Here is a 17,435-nt window from a genome sequence, read left to right on the forward strand (position 1 = left end):
TGTCTCTAGAGCAGGGGTTTTGATGTTGTCAGGTCCCTGCACACAGAGCTGATGTGTCTCTAGAGCAGGGGTTTTGATGTTGTCAGGTCCCTGCACAGAGCTGATGTGTCTCTAGAGCAGGGGTTTCGATGTTGTCAGGTCCCTGCACAGAGCTGATGTGTCTCTAGGGCAGGGGTTTCGATGTTGTCAGGTCCCTGCACAGAGCTGATGTGTCTCTAGAGCAGGGGTTTTGATGTTGTCAGGTCCCTGCACAGAGCTGATGTGTCTCTAGAGCAGGGGTTTCGATGTTGTCAGGTCCCTGCACAGAGCTGATGGGTTTCGTATGGCAGGGGGTTTGGTCTGACAGAGTCTAACATGATGTCATCAGGTTTGGAGGGAGGGTGTGTCTACTAGGACAGGGGTTTGTACTGTGTCAAGAGTCTAATGCCACCAAATCCTCACGGGAGGATGGGTCTATTAGGGCAGATATTTGTATGGTGGCAAAGTCCCTCGACGTCATCAGGTTCGAGTCCGACTTGTGGGGGAGGGTGTGCTATAAATACGTCTGAACCCTCGATCGTAGTTAACTTTAGTTTTAGTTAAATATGGTATCACTTTCAGTTAGTGGTCCGGCGATAGGGGGAAGTTCAGGAGGATCAAGATGTAAGTAGAAGGCGATGCCATACTTGAAAGAAAATCACATCAATAACAAGTCAACATATTAAATGAATATATCTATTCAATAATTTTATATAAAAGTCATCCTAACTCTATAGGATTGTGCATAAATGCCCGAATGATCTGGACCAATCTAATCTAGAACCAGTTCTGCTTCGAGTTTTGACTCGTAAAGAATGAATCTCGATTTTTGTTTGTTTGTGCGATTGATTTTAGCTTCTGGGGGAACTCGAATGAGGAGGACAGGGTGTTTTCTGGACAAAGCGAAGCGAGATCTGCCGAGTGGTTTTAAGAGCAATAATAAGATGACTCCAATAATGTGCGTCCGTCATTGCGCTAAAAACGGTGAGTATACCATAACTGTTCATATAGTTCAAGATTAGAAACGTTAGAAAACGGATTGAGATATTACCAATATCAGATACGTTTATTCTCATTCATAAATTGTTTTTGTTTAATAGGATTTAAATACGCTGGAGTACAGTACGCGCGTCAATGTTTCTGTGGTAATAAATATGGTAGATACGGCGGTAGACCGAACAGAGAATGTAATATGAAATGTGGCGGAGACAAATCAAAAACATGTGGCGGCACCTGGCGGAATAATATATACAGAATTATTGGTAAGAAATTGTCATTTTTATTACTGATCAGTCGCTTAGATAACTCATCGTCTTTGGGCGATTCAAAGTGGATTTTCCTATTATTAACGTCCATTTCGACTTTCATCACTGGCCAATTTCAGGAATAAATCACGTATTCAAGCTTTTCTAACGGCTTCTGTTTTGAATTTATTTCTAGTGCGGCGGCGAGGACGGGGTGAGTAGAAGGATTTGTTTGGACGTTCTATTAACATTTCTAGAATATCGCTGTTTCATCCATAGACAAAAAATAATATCTATATTGTCTTGTAGGAAGAACTCGAATGAAGAAGACAGGATGTTTTCTGGACAAATCAAAGCGAGATCTACCGAGTCTACATATCCATAACAATAAGATGACTCCAAGACTGTGCGTCCATCATTGCGCTAGAGGCGGTCTGTAATATTTGTCATAACTGTCCACGTACACATCAGAAAATGAAATATCTTTCCTCAATAAAAGTTAAACACTTTTTAAAAAATGAAATGGTTTTATAGGATTTAAATACGCGGGAGTACAGTATGGGCGTCATTGTTTCTGCGGTAATAAATATGGTAGATACGGCGGTAGACCGAACAGAGAATGTAACATGAAATGCAGCGGAGACAAATCAAAAATATGTGGCGCTGCTGGCAGAAGTAACATATACCGAATTATTGGTAAGAATTCATCTTTTTGATTAAGAATTGGCCGATTTGCTGCCGTGATTCATTGTCGTTTGATCATAATTCAGAGTCGATTTTATACAAATATTGATATTGATCTTGATTAACATTTTAACTTTCATCAACGGCTAAACATTCGCCACGTTTTCATATAACTCTATAACGGCTTCTGTTTTGAATTTATTTCTAGTGCGGCGGCGGTCACGGGGTGAGTAGAAGGATTTGTTTGGACGATGTATAAACATTTTTAGAATTTCGCTGTTTGTTACTTACTCGACAAAATTTATTAATGTTGTTTTTTTATATTGTATTATATTTATATATTGTAATGAATTAACATTTCTAGAATATCGCTGTTTCATCCATCGACAAAATATCTATGATGTCTTTTAGGAAGAACCCGAATGAAGAAGACAGGATGTTTTCTGGACAAAGCAAAGCGAGATCTACCGAGTCTACATATCCATAACAATAAGATGACTCCAAGACTGTGCGTCCATCATTGCGCTAGAGGCGGTCTGTAATATTTGTCATAACTGTTCGCGTACACATTTATAACATCAGAAAATGAAATATCTTTCCTCAATAAAAGTTAAACACTTTTTAAAAAATGAAATGGTTTTATAGGATTTAAATACGCGGGAGTACAGTATGGGCGTCATTGTTTCTGTGGTAATAAATATGGTAGATACGGCGGTAGACCGAACAGAGAATGTAATATGAAATGCAGCGGAGACAAATCAAAAATATGTGGCGCTGCTGGCAGAAGTAACATATACCGAATCATTGGTAAGAATTCATCTTTTTGATTAAGAATTGGCCGATTTGCTGCCGTGATTCATTGTCGTTTGGTCATAATTCAGAGTCGATTTTATACAAATATTGATATTGATCTTGATTAACATTTTAACTTTCATCAACGGCTAAACATTCGCCACGTTTTCATATAACTCTATAACGGCTTCTGTTTTGAATTTGTTTCTAGTGCGGCGTCGAGGACGGGGTGAGTAAAAGGATTTTTTTTAGGACGTTCTATTAATATTCCTAGAATATCGCTGTTTAATCCATCGACAAAAATATCTATATTGTCTTGTAGGAAGAACTCGAATGAGGAGGACAGGGTGTTTTCTGGACAAACCGAAGCGAGATCTGCCGAGTGGTTTTAAGAGCAATAATAAGATGACTCCAATAATGTGCGTCCGTCATTGCGCTAAAAACGGTGAGTATACCATAACTGTTCATATAGTTCAATATTAGAAACGTTAGAAAACGGATTGAGATATTACCAATATCAGATACGTATATTCTCTATCATAATTTTTTTGTTTAATAGGATTTAAATACGCGGGAGTACAGTACGCGCGTCAATGTTTCTGTGGTAATAAATATGGTAGATACGGCGGTAGACCGAACAGAGAATGTAATATGAAATGTGGCGGAGACAAATCAAAAACATGTGGCGGCACCTGGCGGAATAATATATACAGAATTATTGGTAAGAAATTGTCATTTTGATTACTGATCAGTCGCTTAGATAACTCATCGTCTTTGGGCGATTCAAAGTGGATTTTACTAATATTAACGTCCATTTCGACTTTCATCAACGGCCAATTTCAGGAATAAATCACGTATTCAAGCTTTTCTAACGGCTTCCGTTTTGAATTTATTTCTAGTGCGGCGGCGAGGACGGGGTGAGTAGAAGGATTTGTTTGGACGTTCTATTAACATTTCTAGAATATCGCCATTTAATCCATCGAAAAAAAATAATATCTATATTGTCTTGTAGGAAGAACTCGAATGAGGAAGACAGGATGTTTTCTGGACAAAGCAAAGCGAGATCTACCGAGTCTACATATCCATAACAATAAGATGACTCCAAGACTGTGCGTCCATCATTGCGCTAGAGGCGGTCTGTAATATTTGTCATAACTGTTCACGTACACATCAGAAAATGAAATGTCTTTCCTCAATAATAGTTAAACACTTTTTAAAAAATGAAATGGTTTTATAGGATTTAAATACGCCGGAGTACAGTATGGGCGTCATTGTTTCTGCGGTAATAAATATGGTAGATACGGCGGTAGACCGAACAGAGAATGTAACATGAAATGCAGCGGAGACAAATCAAAAATATGTGGCGCTGCTGGCAGAAGTAACATATACAGAATTATTGGTAAGAATTCATCTTTTTGATTAAGAATTGGCCGATTTGCTGCCGTGATTCATTGTCGTTTGACCATAATTCAGAGTCGATTTTATACAAATATTGATAATGATCTTGATTAACATTTTAACTTTCATCAACGGCTAAATATTCGCCACGTTTTCATATAACTCTATAACGGCTTCTGTTTTGAATTTATTTCTAGTGCGGCGTCGAGGACGGGGTGAGTAAAAGGATTTTTTAGGACGTTCTATTAATATTTCTAGAATATCGCTGTTTAATCCATCGACAAAAATATCTATACTCTCTTCTAGGAAGAACTCGAATGAAGAAGACAGGATGTTTTCTGGACAAACCGAAGCGAGATCTGCCGAGTGGTTTTAAGAGCAATAATAAGATGACTCCAATAATGTGCGTCCGTCATTGCGCTAAAAACGGTGAGTATACCCGCAGGTGTGGTGGGTCTGTAAGGGACACTCAATCAAAAAATCTAACGAAATTTACAAACCAAATAAACAACAGGGACAATCCCTATTTTAAGATCAAAAAAAAAAAAAAAAAAAAAAAAAAAACGATGAGTATACCATAACTGTTCATATAGTTCAATATTAGAAACGTTAGAAAGCGAAATGAGATATTTACAATATCAGATACGTTTATTCTCTATCATAATTTTTTTGTTTAATAGGATTTAAATACGCGGGAGTACAGTACGCGCGTGAATGTTTCTGTGGTAATAAATATGGTAGATACGGCGGTAGACCGAACAGAGAATGTAATATGAAATGCAGCGGAGACAAATCAAAAACATGTGGCGGCACCTGGCGGAATAATATATACAGAATTATTGGTAAGAAATTGTCATTTTTATTACTGATCAATAAGGCATACAGAATAGCTGTTCCTCATTTGCATGCATATTTGCTGTGCAAATTTCATCCAGCATCAAGATGGCCACCAGGCAGCCTCTTCTGTATAATCCCGATATTCTCTTCCGGATACGAGCACAAGTCAATTTCACTTCGCAATTCCAATTCAAAATATTTATTTTCAGTACGGAGGGGACGCGGACGCGGACGCAAATCTTGTAAGTAAAACGATTTCATCGAATAAACAAGAACATACTTTATTAACTGTGATTACGTTACGTTTTTCTCCTGGGTTAAATAGCGAAGGGTTGGAGACGGTTCGGTAGGAAATTGTACCTATTCGACACGTCTAAATCAGAAAGCTGGATCTCCGCAGCCGATTCGTGCGCGAAGATGGGAGCCAAACTTGCCGCACCACAGAACCTATACGAACAACACTTCATCAACCGTAAGTATAGATAGAACAAGTATGATGATTATCATAATCATTCGCGCATAAATTTTATATTTGAAAATAATATAATGGGAACAAGGTGATTTCATTCAGGTTGATGGGCACCACAGGAGTAGATACAAACTTCTATTCCTTAAACGTGGCCACGGTGCCCTTGGAAATCGCACACGCATCATCACCCAAATACACACACACACGACCTAATCGTATCACACTCAGAACCACCTTTTCATTCCGGCTTTCGTCGTTTCAGTGAACATACTATGTTTGTTCTCTTTTTCACAAAGACAATGCTTATGCAAGTATTACCCCTGGTTTTTTTAACCACAGATTATCATCGAAATAGCACATAGAAGATCATTGACCGTATTAACACCTTTCTTCAATCTTCCTCAGAAAATAATAAAGCGTCTTCATCCTCAAAGACTAGGCTACGGTATTTGTATATCCTTACAAATACATAATTTCATTAGGACATATGTAATTTTGAAACACGTGTTGAATACATTAGTATTGAAGAAATGTCACAAACATTTACATCAACATAAATGAATGATGTATGAATATTAACCGTTGACCCATCGTCAGAATAACCAAATACAATCTATTGGAATCGCTAACCATTTGATAAGTCTTAAATGCGTACTTTTTATTCAACAAAAAAAAAAAACGTCGCAGTCTCCATATATTTCACATGATGTTCATGGTCGATCAAATCACTGAATATTTGATACGTTTACAATGGAACATGTTTATCATCGCGGTGACCATTATTGACGTCGTATTTAGATATATGGGGGGCATTTCTGAAAAATATCGATTACGCCTATACGTCTAAAGTCAGTATTCGTTGAAATAAAAAGATCAACCCCGTTTTAACTGTAGTCGTTGTGAATACGCTGAAAAAGAAAATGCTTCATATCGGGCTTTACGACCTCTCATCAGATCCCCGCCGTAGAAGCTGGCGCTGGCACGTGAGTACTTCATCGATTACCAACAAAATTCCCGATAAAAGACCTAGGCCCTATGGTCCTATCCGTAATTTCTCCGGCGTTATTTTTTTTTCGTCAGGCAACCTATCAAAATTGGAAAGCTCCTAAGATGTATAAATACGTGAAAGGTCGTCATTGTACGACTATAAACCGATCCGGAAGATGGATGAAAGAACCGTGTATGTGGAAACGACAAACTATCTGCGAATACGACTACAAGCGTAAGTCGAGCGTCTCACGAAAACATGACCAAAACTGATATTTCATACAACATACCCATGGTCAACACATTAAAATACGGATTTGATATATCACATATTTGTCTTATTCATCTTATATCTAAGCTTCGAAAAGGTAACATTTCATAGAAAATCTCTCTTATATTTTGCCAGTGAGGGGTAACAGCGGATGTCCTCGAGGCTGGAAGAAATCCGGCAGGTTTTGTTGGTTCCATATCAGACAGAAATACAATCTACCGGTTGCGTTCGCTTACTGTAACAAACGCAACTCGCGACCGGTGTGGTTAGAAGACGCCCGCAAAGAAGCCGCCCTAAAACGTAAGTTTTCACCCGATTGAAAACAGGTGATAATAATAATAAATTAATAATAAATTTATTTCTACAATAAAATTACAACATGTCATAAAGAGATATACAAATATGAAATGTTTTAATATAATGTGGAGGAGATTAGATGAAGCCAATGAAGGCTTATAAAATCTCTAATCCCCTAGCATACAGCGATTCACTCAACTCATACACACATGCAGTCATACACCTTCACCCAACATGCACCCACACACGTAGTCACTCAGGCGGTCAATCACACTATCTTTCATTCACTCTTACAATCTGGTAACAATTTCAAAACTGCAACTTAACAAGTTAGATAACTCATACGTCATCCACACGTGAAATTCATCAAAATTTACGTTTTTCCAGGGGCGTTCAAGGGTCATTTCTGGATCGGAAATTTCCAGTTGAAAAAGCATTTCTGGAGATGGACGGTAAGTACATGGTCTAATTCTAGAATTCCGATGGAGTCGGGTCGGGTATCTCTCCCAACTCGGGACTTCAGTCCCAGTGGGCTATTGCGTTTGAAGTTTTCGAAAGGATGAATATTTGATAGATGATTTTAACCTTCGCAGGGTGGCAAGTTTCAATTATGGAACCCTGGAGAACCGAACAACTGGGGTGGCAAAGAGGACTGTACTTACTTCACCATGAATAAACACAGAGGCTGGAATGATATACATTGCAATCGGCGATTCCATTCCATCTGCAAGAAAGCTAGAGGTAATTCCTTCATTATACTGTCATCTGAACAGGTCCTAAATCAACCGAGTGGATAATCATAAATTCGAACGAAAACGAACGCGCTTTTCGGAAACTCTTGCTTTTCGCAAACGACCTCCCCATAAATCTAGCTCAGTTCATTGATAATTCACGAGATTCTTCTCGCTTCAGTGGATAATAAGGGATGCCCTCGTCATTGGAAAAAGAGAGGCCGTTTTTGCTACCTATTTGTTCATCAAGCTCGCACATGGGTGCAATCCCATCAACACTGCAAAAAGTATCTATCGTACCTGGTTTCTGTAGACGACATCAAGGAACATCGATATCTTGGAAGTAAGTGTCCGCCCAGCACCGAGATGTTCTCTTGTTGCTTAATGCAATCTGTTACAGTCGAATAAGTTCATTTTGATTCTTATATTTCAGAGTTGATAAAAACCAACACTTGGATTGGATATAACGACCGACTAGCAGAAGGGTTGTTCTCTTGGGCCGTTAGTAGTTTCATTCACATCTGAACTAATTAGAAATAACTGGAAATCACTGTCAGTCTCAGACGTGTGTTTTTTGTTTCAAGGGTTTCGATGATGTGGATATCTGGTGGTTGCGAGGTGGATACCCGAAAGCGGACGCGAGTTTACGATGCGTCGGAACGTACAAAGGCCGTTGGGTTAACTACGAATGTGAACGAACGAAGAAACCAAAAATTTGCGAAAAATGGGCAGGTACGAGTTTGTAAGGGGATATGCCTTGGTAACGTGGACAGATACGATTATTCATTATATCAGTATTAATCCCTCAAAAAACTTAGTTTTGATGGCCAATTTTCTTTTTCTCTAAAAATTACGATGTAGGTTTGCGAGTTTACAAAAATGCTAGACCCATGTTCAAAAAGAAGAAACGATCTAAGGGTAAACCGGATAAGCCGGATAAAAAGCCACCAGGTACGTCATGAAACAGCGTTCTAATCTGTATCTAATCGCATAACCGAAAAGTAGCAAAAACGAAATGATTGGAGATGAAATAAGCGAGTTTGAAAAAGAAGCACAACTGCCAAATCTATCCGGCTATTTCATCCCCGGTTTTGTTGATTTAGAACTATGTCAGTATATGATTTACTTTGATAGTATTCAATCTAATATTATATTACTAATAATGATAATAATATGATAATGTATTCAATATGGCTGTAAATCATATTCATTTTTTTCTCTATTAAAATTCTCAAATCTCTTGATTGCACCAGTTGAATACACTGAAAGGGTGTCAAATTCTTTCATCCACCTGCCCCGACCCACCATATCCTCCCATTCAAATTGTACGTTTTCTGTTTGTAAACATCGTATTGATTTTTCATTTATCACTTTTCACAAATCTCGATAACGTCGTCTTGATTTTGAATTTATTAAATCTTGCAAATTGCTTTAGTTTCGCTTTATGCCGGAATAATCCATTCATTTTCAGCCATTTTTGCACTAATTCCTCCCACCTGCATTTTCAGCCATTTTTGCACTAATTCCTCCCACCTGAAATGAACTTATGATGATTTTGCATTTTGTTATTCAAAAAAGTTGCAACTGAATTTTGAACGGGACCCTTTCAGTGTATTTCTACGTACGTGTGTATATCACGCGAATTTTCAAAACAAAAAACATTAACCCCTTAGCTTCCATTTGGATGAATACAACAAAATATGATTGAAATGCACTGAAGGGGTTAATGGATTTTCTTTATGTAAACGGTATTTTGGTCAAAAAATCAGAAAAATGCCTTTTCTCGATGCATATTTTTCATCTTTGCTCAATTTGAATTTCGCTCACGAATTAATGTCCGTTTTGTTTGGTTTCGTTTTTCTCCTAACGTTCTGATTGCAGTGGATAGATGCAAAAAGGGATGGACCAAATACGGTAATCGTTGTTACTTGTTTAAGAAGTCGAGTCAAATGACGTGGAACGGCGCGCGACGATTCTGCGACAAATCGTCTGCCCACCTACCATACATCCGGTCCGCGTCTGAAAACGATTTCGTTCGAGGTTCGTATCGTCGCTTTCATCGTCATCATCATTATCATCACGGCTTAGATAGACCGATTAGTATGTCCGTATAGCCCGACTGTTTTTCTTCATAACATTATATTTATAATTATGTCCATTAATGTAATCATGTCGCTCTGAGGATCCGCTAGGGCCTCTAGTCACGATAAAAACGCGGGAACTGAGGTTCGAATTCAAACGCAACTTCAGCGATCGATGATCCACTTTGGGTGACCGAGTAACTACTAGCGAACCCGGTGGATCCTCACCTGCCATAAGTAAAATCCTCGATTGCCACAGGAGGTAGGTTTCTAATTGCGTTGTTCTATTTGCAGCTCGAATGCGAACGGCTGGACGTAAAATCCATCTGGGATTGACGTCTTGGGCCGTCCGTCACGTGAAAACGTCGAAAAAGAAACGTCATATGTTTTACTGGCAGGTGCGCATTCATATTCCAAACAGTAAACCTCGCCCGACTAACATGGCCAACTCGAATCTTTTGACTCAACTAAACTAAAACTAAACTCTTTTCGGACTCCTTAACCAATTTTGGAGCCTGTCATGTCCCAGTTTGTCAGGCGAGGTTTTTGGAGTTTGTCTACTGGGATTCGGTATTTAATATAAACTTTATAGAAAATATCAATCAACTCAATGAAATATGATAAGTAGATCTGAAGAAGATGGATATGATTTCTCATTCAGGGAGCCACATTTTGGAAGTTTAGTTCTCGGAATCAGTATTTGCCCGTATATAACACCGGTTACGACTGTGGAATGTTGACGTATTATCGCGGAAGGCGACTTTTTGCCAATTCGAAGTGTTCGAAAAGAAACAGATTCATATGTGAGAAAACTAGTAAAAGTAAGTAGAATGAACTGTTGTATTAGTGTGATTCTCACCATTGTTGTTCTATGTGTGTTTCTCTTCCACCGGTGTTATTTCCACTCGTAATTCTTTCCATTAGAAAACCGTGTTATGTTAGAATCCGTGTTATCTATATGTCCATATTCCTTTATTTCTCCTAATCCGGTATTTACATTTGCAGTCTTTTTTCAAAGATTACGTTCGCCCAATTTTTTCTCTAAATCAATTCTAATTACAACATTCACGTAATCAACTCAAACTTATCAACTTCATCTGCATTTTAGCAAACCCTCCACACCTTTTTATCTTCTTACTTCCACCGAACCATGTATGGTTTGTTCATGCACCTACAGGCGTCACAATCTTCTAAATATAACTTTTGCCAGAGTTTACTGCCACGCCATATCTAGGTTTCCCTTCGTGCACTCGCACGTTAGACGTCTATATACATAACTTCTTTCTATAGTTTAAGTGTGATGTAAGCATCCACTAGTAATTAGAGTAAATACGTTCCGCCACACTAAAAGAAACCTTGACCTAAGGCTAAAACTGATACCTCGATTCGGCAATGAAATTTGTAATCAGTTCATAACTGCCGGATCTGGTATCATAAGCTTGATGACAATTTCTAAAAACATTGATGCACACGATATAGACAGTGGGCCGGCTCTACGTTTTCATATTATACACCAAAGATGAAGGAATGTTAAATGAAGAACAAATTGCTTATACAAATGAAAACAGCCCTCAGAGAAGAGATAGATTTTACTTTGTTCTATCGGTCGTGATTTATTTGGTGAGTATCTTCCTTTTTTAGAATGTTCAGGTATTTGGAAAAATAAGGGTAGGGGCAGACGGACGTCCAGAAGGCGTTCTAGTAGAAGGACTGCTGGCCAGTGTTACCATTTTTCGACGGTCAGTTTGAACTGGTATCAAGCCAGACAGTGGTGTATTAGTAAAGGCGGCTACCTGGCTAGCATCGAAACGCAAAGTGAATTTGACTACATAAGCGGTAAGTCAATTCGGCACCAAAACCAAGAATTCATCATCATAATGGAAGAAGTTGTCTCGATTTTGAGCAAATGCAATCTTACGCCAAAATTACTTTCTTTCCTGTTCAAGAAGTTTTTTTAATGAAATTTGATATCCTTTTCAATTCAATATCGTAGGAAGAGCTTTCAAGACACAGGCTTGGATGAGTTTAAACGATGTTGGTCAATTAGGTTTTTTCCGCTGGGAGGTGAGTCAACAACGGTTTGAAAAAATCTATGGTAGCAATGATTAACAAAAAATTAATTCATTTTGGTATTCATGACTTGTTTTGGAAAATATTAATCAAAATGATCAATAATAAGATTTGTCATTGTTTCCGTTCAGAAAGGAGCTACGTTTGTGAATTTTGCACGAGGAGAACCGAATAACGTCGGTAATGAAGATTGTATTATGGTTTACAAGCGTAACGGCCTGTGGAACGACGCGCGGTGCAGGTCGAACATGAAATACGGGTGTCAAAAACCGGCTACTGGTAAGTTGGTTTTTACACACACGTCTCCTCACGTGAGCCATTCAATTAAATGATCGGACCATTCAATGAAATGATCTCAGTGAGAGACTCATGATTCGTCAAATGATCATCCCAACCCGCACCTACATGAAGAGATGTTCGGTGAATTCTATTCTATCTATCTTTTGATATTTCGATTACAATTATAGGTAGGAGGTGCCCACGACGTTGGCGATATTTCAAGGGAAATTGTTACTATTTCCCGAGGAAGGCCGCGTCGTGGATTCGCGGTAAAGTCTCGTGCGGAACTATGCGCGCTACGATGCTGATTGTACCCGACCGCACGACAAACAACTGGCTACGTAGTGAGTATATACTTCATCCTGTTTCCGGTCACACTATAACCGCATTCTAGACTTTTTTGATCATTTTGCAGAATTCTTCGGCGGAAATTATTGGATAGGACTGAACGATATTCGTTACGAAGGAAGTTTTCGCTGGCAAGTGAGTGTGGTCTCTTGATATGTTCCAAATTACATATCGATTCGGTGTGTATATATATATATATAGTGTTATGATTTCTCATTATTTCCAGGGTGGTGATTTCATGTATACAAATTGGCACAGCGGTGAACCGAAGACGAAAAAACTTCAGCATGGTTGTACCATTATGATGTCGGATGGTAGTTGGCATCTGAAAGAGTGCAGCTCAACGGCAGGTGTCGTCTGTCAGATACAGGTACATTTACAGGGTAGTTAGACAATTACCGTCGCCAATTTTTCCTCTCATCTTAAATACCCAATTCATTAGCTGTATTTGGTTAATTTGGTAGGTTTGTGGCGGGATGGAGTGCATAAAGGAGATAAAAATCGGGAGGGAGAGAAGAGAGAGGCTGGGAGAGGGGATAATGGGACGTAGTAGGAGAGGGCGAAAAGCGAGATAGGGACAGGAGAGAGGGACAATCAGAATGGAAAGAAGGGAAATGGGCTGAGAGAGGGGAGTTTTTATAGTGAATGATTGCTGTAATACAACTACATGAATATCCACCAGGTGAATCCGGCGAAGCGCACGACTAAAAAACGAAAACCCGCAAAGAAGAAACGAAAGCGTAAACCGTTCATTCCACCGAAACCGACTCTACGAACGACGCGTCGTCCTAGCACGAGAGCGCCGGTTACTACAGTTACTCCTCGCAAAATGAAAAAGTTCACGTTCGGTAACACCGGTATGCAAGCTTGTATTCGATCGGATCATTTAACGGTTACTCAGACGAAAAATTCTCTTAACGATAATCTTCGATTATTTACTTACTCTTCGTACGAAGTTAAGAACAGCGAAAATATAAGAAACATCCTGTGGTGCTCACGAGGTCACGGGAATGTTTCTAATATTGATAAGTTTATGTTTGTTTTTAGCCACTGTTCCCGTAACTAATCCACTTGATATATATGAGTTGTGAAGTACATTTCCTGTTTCGTTTTATCAAATATTTCACTACAAAACCTGATTCTTTTCAGTGTCAAGTCGGATGAAATTTGATTATATTTATTTTTTGCTTTTTCTAGTGGCGCGAATCTTTATTCATAGCTTTTTTTATTTATTTCGTTTCTGTTCTAGCTTGTTTGATACTGTCTTGATTTTGTCGAAAAACTATTAATGAATTCGATCATTTCACAAAGAACTTTGATGAAACGCTCAGTCCGCGTTGTAGCGAGAATATAGAGAATCCCGCACTCAGAGTCCGATAACTTTTCCTTTTAATAGTTATCATTTTCGACGTTTTGACTTTATGTCCAATAGCAATCTTCAGGTAGGTTGGTTCCCATGGAAAAGCGACTGATATTGCTGAAGTAAAAATCTACGATATGATAGAAAAACGAAATGAGAATTTGACGTTTTGACCCAATTCTATGGGCCATTTCCAAAAACTCAAAACACTTCAAAAGCAGTTTTTGGAAATGGCCAATAGAATTGGGTCGATACTTCAAATTCTCATTTAGTATTTTTTTAAATCTTAATGTAGGTTTTTACTTCATCTTCAGAAATACCGAGGAAATCTTTTCGGGCTCGATTTGATTTGCTTTCCTGAGTGTAGGATTTTCTACGTTACCATTTCACCCCCTTTCATCGCTGAAATCGTCTTTTCAGAACCGTGTTTCGTTGATAGAACGACAGTTCAATGTAGCCGTCGGATAATATCGTCCCTCGAACCGATGGTAATATGGAATGCCTTATTCTTTGTATGTAAGTGGCACCAGCCCGCTCTGACAGCAATTCAAAATGCGATTATTATCTCACGAAAGAATAAATCGATCATTTTCTTGAATTCCTTTTGTGATGGGGCCGACCTATTGTAAAATAACGAGAGGGCGGTTTTGTCTAGCGCAATGCAAAAATACTTCGGCTTGTCACTGTCCAAAGCCAATATTCCAAACAATTTAATTTTAGGCAATTCTTTTTTTTTATTCCAAAGTCAATTTCAGTTTGTTTAGAAGTAGCGATGTATGGGATCGCCTGTGACGCGGCAACAACAGGAACAGAAACGAAGATTTAGTGGTCATCATTTGTTTGGCCTGACGTGAGGCTTCATCTTTTCGGTGCAGATTTAACTGCCGTTACTCGTTTGGCCTGACTCAGACACACGCACTTCTGACGTGTGTGTGGGAAGTGTGTTTGTCTCCCGGACGAAGAAAACTTATAAATTAGAAGCGACACCTGTTCCGAAAAAAACCATCTAGAGACTCGTGTGGGATAGGCGACGGATTCTCACTGCGATAGAAGTCAACAGAGCGCGTTATCCAATATCAAGGTAAGTTAAGCGTCGGAATTGCCGTAAGAACGTTCAAATTTCGGTTACAACGAAATTCCAATTATTTCAAGACGATTAGTGCAGGGATTTTTTGGATTGAGGTTAAACAGACCGACCATCAATTTAATTGTATCAATCTACACTGTCTAGACTCCCCTCTTCAGACGTTCAACAGCTTACATCATCTTGATATCAGATGATCATCTAGACTTTACGCGTGTTCAGTATTTCACCTTTTTAATCATTTTGAATTGAAAATGAACTGCAAACACCAAATAATATATATTTTATCAGCATACTTTCAAAATTTTATCGTTCATATGTATATGTTCAGGACTTCACCCGAGACATTTTTAAATGAAAATGAACTCCAAACACCGGACATTAGACATTTCATCAGCACATTTTCAAAAACTGATCGTTCAAAAATGTGTTCAAGACTTAACCCTGACGATATTTTTGAATTAAAAAGTGAACTACAAAGTACAAACACCTGTACAATTTACCAGCACACTAACAAAAAAATAGAAATACACTACACCACGATACGGGTTCATAATATGACTTGATGGGGTACAGACTACAAATTGACCCAACGCTCATCGTAAATTTTCAAACGAGCGATACAAATATGACCTCCTTATTACGAAATCAAAACTATTGAATCTAATCCATTTATATTTGTCTTTTTGTAGCGATATGAAGGTATCGTTTGCTGTAGCGTTTCTCACTGTGATGCTAGGCGTCTCTAACGCCTTTTCATTCATGCCTAGTAAGTTTCCTTTCGTAAGATTTTCTGCCTGAACAAATTAACTCAGTCCTCCCTAGAATGTGTAACGTGCTTTTCTTTAAAATCAATTAGGTTTTGGCGTCGGAGGCGGTGGGCTCCATGGCCTGTTGGGAGGCATATTTACAAAACTCGACAAAAAAGGTGGCAAAGGTGGCATGCCTAAATTCAGCGAGGCGGCAAAAGATAATCCATCACTGCAGCCGTTTTTTGGAGCTGAAAAAAAGAAAGACGGCCAACAAGGGCAAGCGACAAATGGGCAACAACAGGGCCAACAACAGGGCCAACAACAGGGCCAACAAGCACAACCAGGACAACCTGGACAACAGAACCAACCTAACCAGCAAGCACAAGTCAATGGCCAGCCACAACAAGGCGTTCCCCAACCACAAGGGGCTCCAGCACCAGGTGGCCAAATGGGGGGAGCTAAAGCACCTGCTGGCCGAGGATATCCCCCACCTCAAATGGCTGGAGTTCCTCCAGGCCGAGGCTATCCCCCACCTCAAATGGCTGGAGCTCCTCCAGGCCGAGGCTATCCCCCACCTCAAATGGGTGCAGCCCAAGCACCTCCCGGCCAAGGTTATCCCCCACCTCAAATGGCTGGAGCTCCTCCAGGCCGAGGCTATCCCCCACCTCAAATGGCTGGAGCTCCTCCAGGCCGAGGCTATCCCCCACCTCAAATGGCTGGAACTCCTCCAGGCCGAGGCTATCCCCCACCTCAAATGGCTGGAGCTCCTCCAGGCCGAGGCTATCCCCCACCTCAAATGGCTGGAGCTCCTCCAGGCCGAGGCTATCCCCCACCTCAAATGGCTGGAGCTCCTCCAGGTCGAGGTTATCCCCCACCTCAAATGGCTGGAGCTCCTCCAGGTCGAGGCTATCCCCCACCTCAAATGGCTGGAGCTCCTCCAGGCCGAGGCTATCCCCCACCTCAAATGGGTCATGGATACCCTCCGGCCCAGGGATACCCTCCTCAAACCCAGGGATACCCTCCTCAAGCCCAAGGATACCCCATTCAGGCTCAAGGATACCCTCCCGCTCAGGGCTACCCACATCAAGCTCAGGGATACCCTCCTCAAGCCCAAGGATACCCTCCTCAAGCTCAAGGATACCCTCCTCAAGCCCAAGGATACCCTCATCAAGCCCAAGGATACCCTCCTCAAGCTCAAATGGGCTAAGGTTATCCGCTAGCTCAAAGGAACAGCCATCCAAGATATCAAGCAGGAAGATAGATAATTAATATTGAATTGAATGAAACGTTTAAAACGTCGTATTCGGTATCACACGATTGGGCTACTCTGTAAAAATATCGATGAATAAGAATATTTTAACGAATTTAATGTATTAGCTGTTTTTGTTTTTTGCGTATCTCTGAGAGACTAAGGTTCATGCCATGATTCAACACGATTAAAATGTTAAGACCGCAGTAAAGCCATTGGAACTTATCAGTTTACTAGACCCTGGGGCCGGTTTCGTCCTAGTCAAGACTTAAATCCAAAAATGTTCTTAAATCTAAGACTGGTCTCAATTTGTAACATTGGCTTTAGAACTATGATGGTCTTATACTGGTACTAAGTCTAAGCCGTGACTGTGGAACCGCCCCAGAAGTCTCGATGTTCTTCCAGTCAAATAATTCCTTGAAGACGTCCTAGCAACAAGCGTTTCCTAGATACTATTCCTACGTAGCAACACACTTCAAAATAA

General features: G+C 39.8%; 1 protein-coding gene across 1 annotated transcript; it reads left to right on the forward strand.

Moving 5' to 3' along the window:
* The first annotated feature begins 4,702 nt into the window (after positions 1–4,702).
* LOC141910583 (macrophage mannose receptor 1-like) lies at positions 4,703–16,953 on the forward strand. Its single transcript, XM_074801274.1, has 25 exons — positions 4,703–4,706; positions 4,817–4,978; positions 5,183–5,215; positions 5,299–5,445; positions 6,337–6,425; positions 6,523–6,664; positions 6,836–7,000; positions 7,385–7,449; positions 7,591–7,738; positions 7,910–8,071; positions 8,162–8,229; positions 8,313–8,460; positions 8,590–8,679; positions 9,610–9,768; positions 10,104–10,207; positions 10,471–10,630; positions 11,451–11,645; positions 11,803–11,873; positions 12,011–12,158; positions 12,347–12,502; positions 12,574–12,641; positions 12,733–12,876; positions 13,189–13,454; positions 15,643–15,719; positions 15,810–16,953. The coding sequence occupies exons 1-25, from the start codon at positions 4,703–4,705 to the stop codon at positions 16,907–16,909; spliced, it is 4,071 nt and encodes a 1,356-aa protein (XP_074657375.1). The 3' UTR covers positions 16,910–16,953.
* Positions 16,954–17,435: the final 482 nt, after the last annotated feature.

This window comes from Tubulanus polymorphus, chromosome 9 (genome assembly GCF_964204645.1).
Source record: "Tubulanus polymorphus chromosome 9, tnTubPoly1.2, whole genome shotgun sequence".
Classification (NCBI taxonomy): Eukaryota; Metazoa; Nemertea; class Palaeonemertea; order Tubulaniformes; family Tubulanidae; genus Tubulanus; species Tubulanus polymorphus.

Bases quoted from the DNA above. Each gene is read 5' to 3' on its own strand.
- LOC141910583 (XM_074801274.1), top strand. The intron at 7,001-7,384 runs GTAAGTTTTCAC...ACGTTTTTCCAG, and splicing joins CAAAGAAGCCGCCCTAAAAC to GGGCGTTCAAGGGTCATTTC. The intron at 15,720-15,809 runs GTAAGTTTCCTT...AAAATCAATTAG, and splicing joins CGCCTTTTCATTCATGCCTA to GTTTTGGCGTCGGAGGCGGT.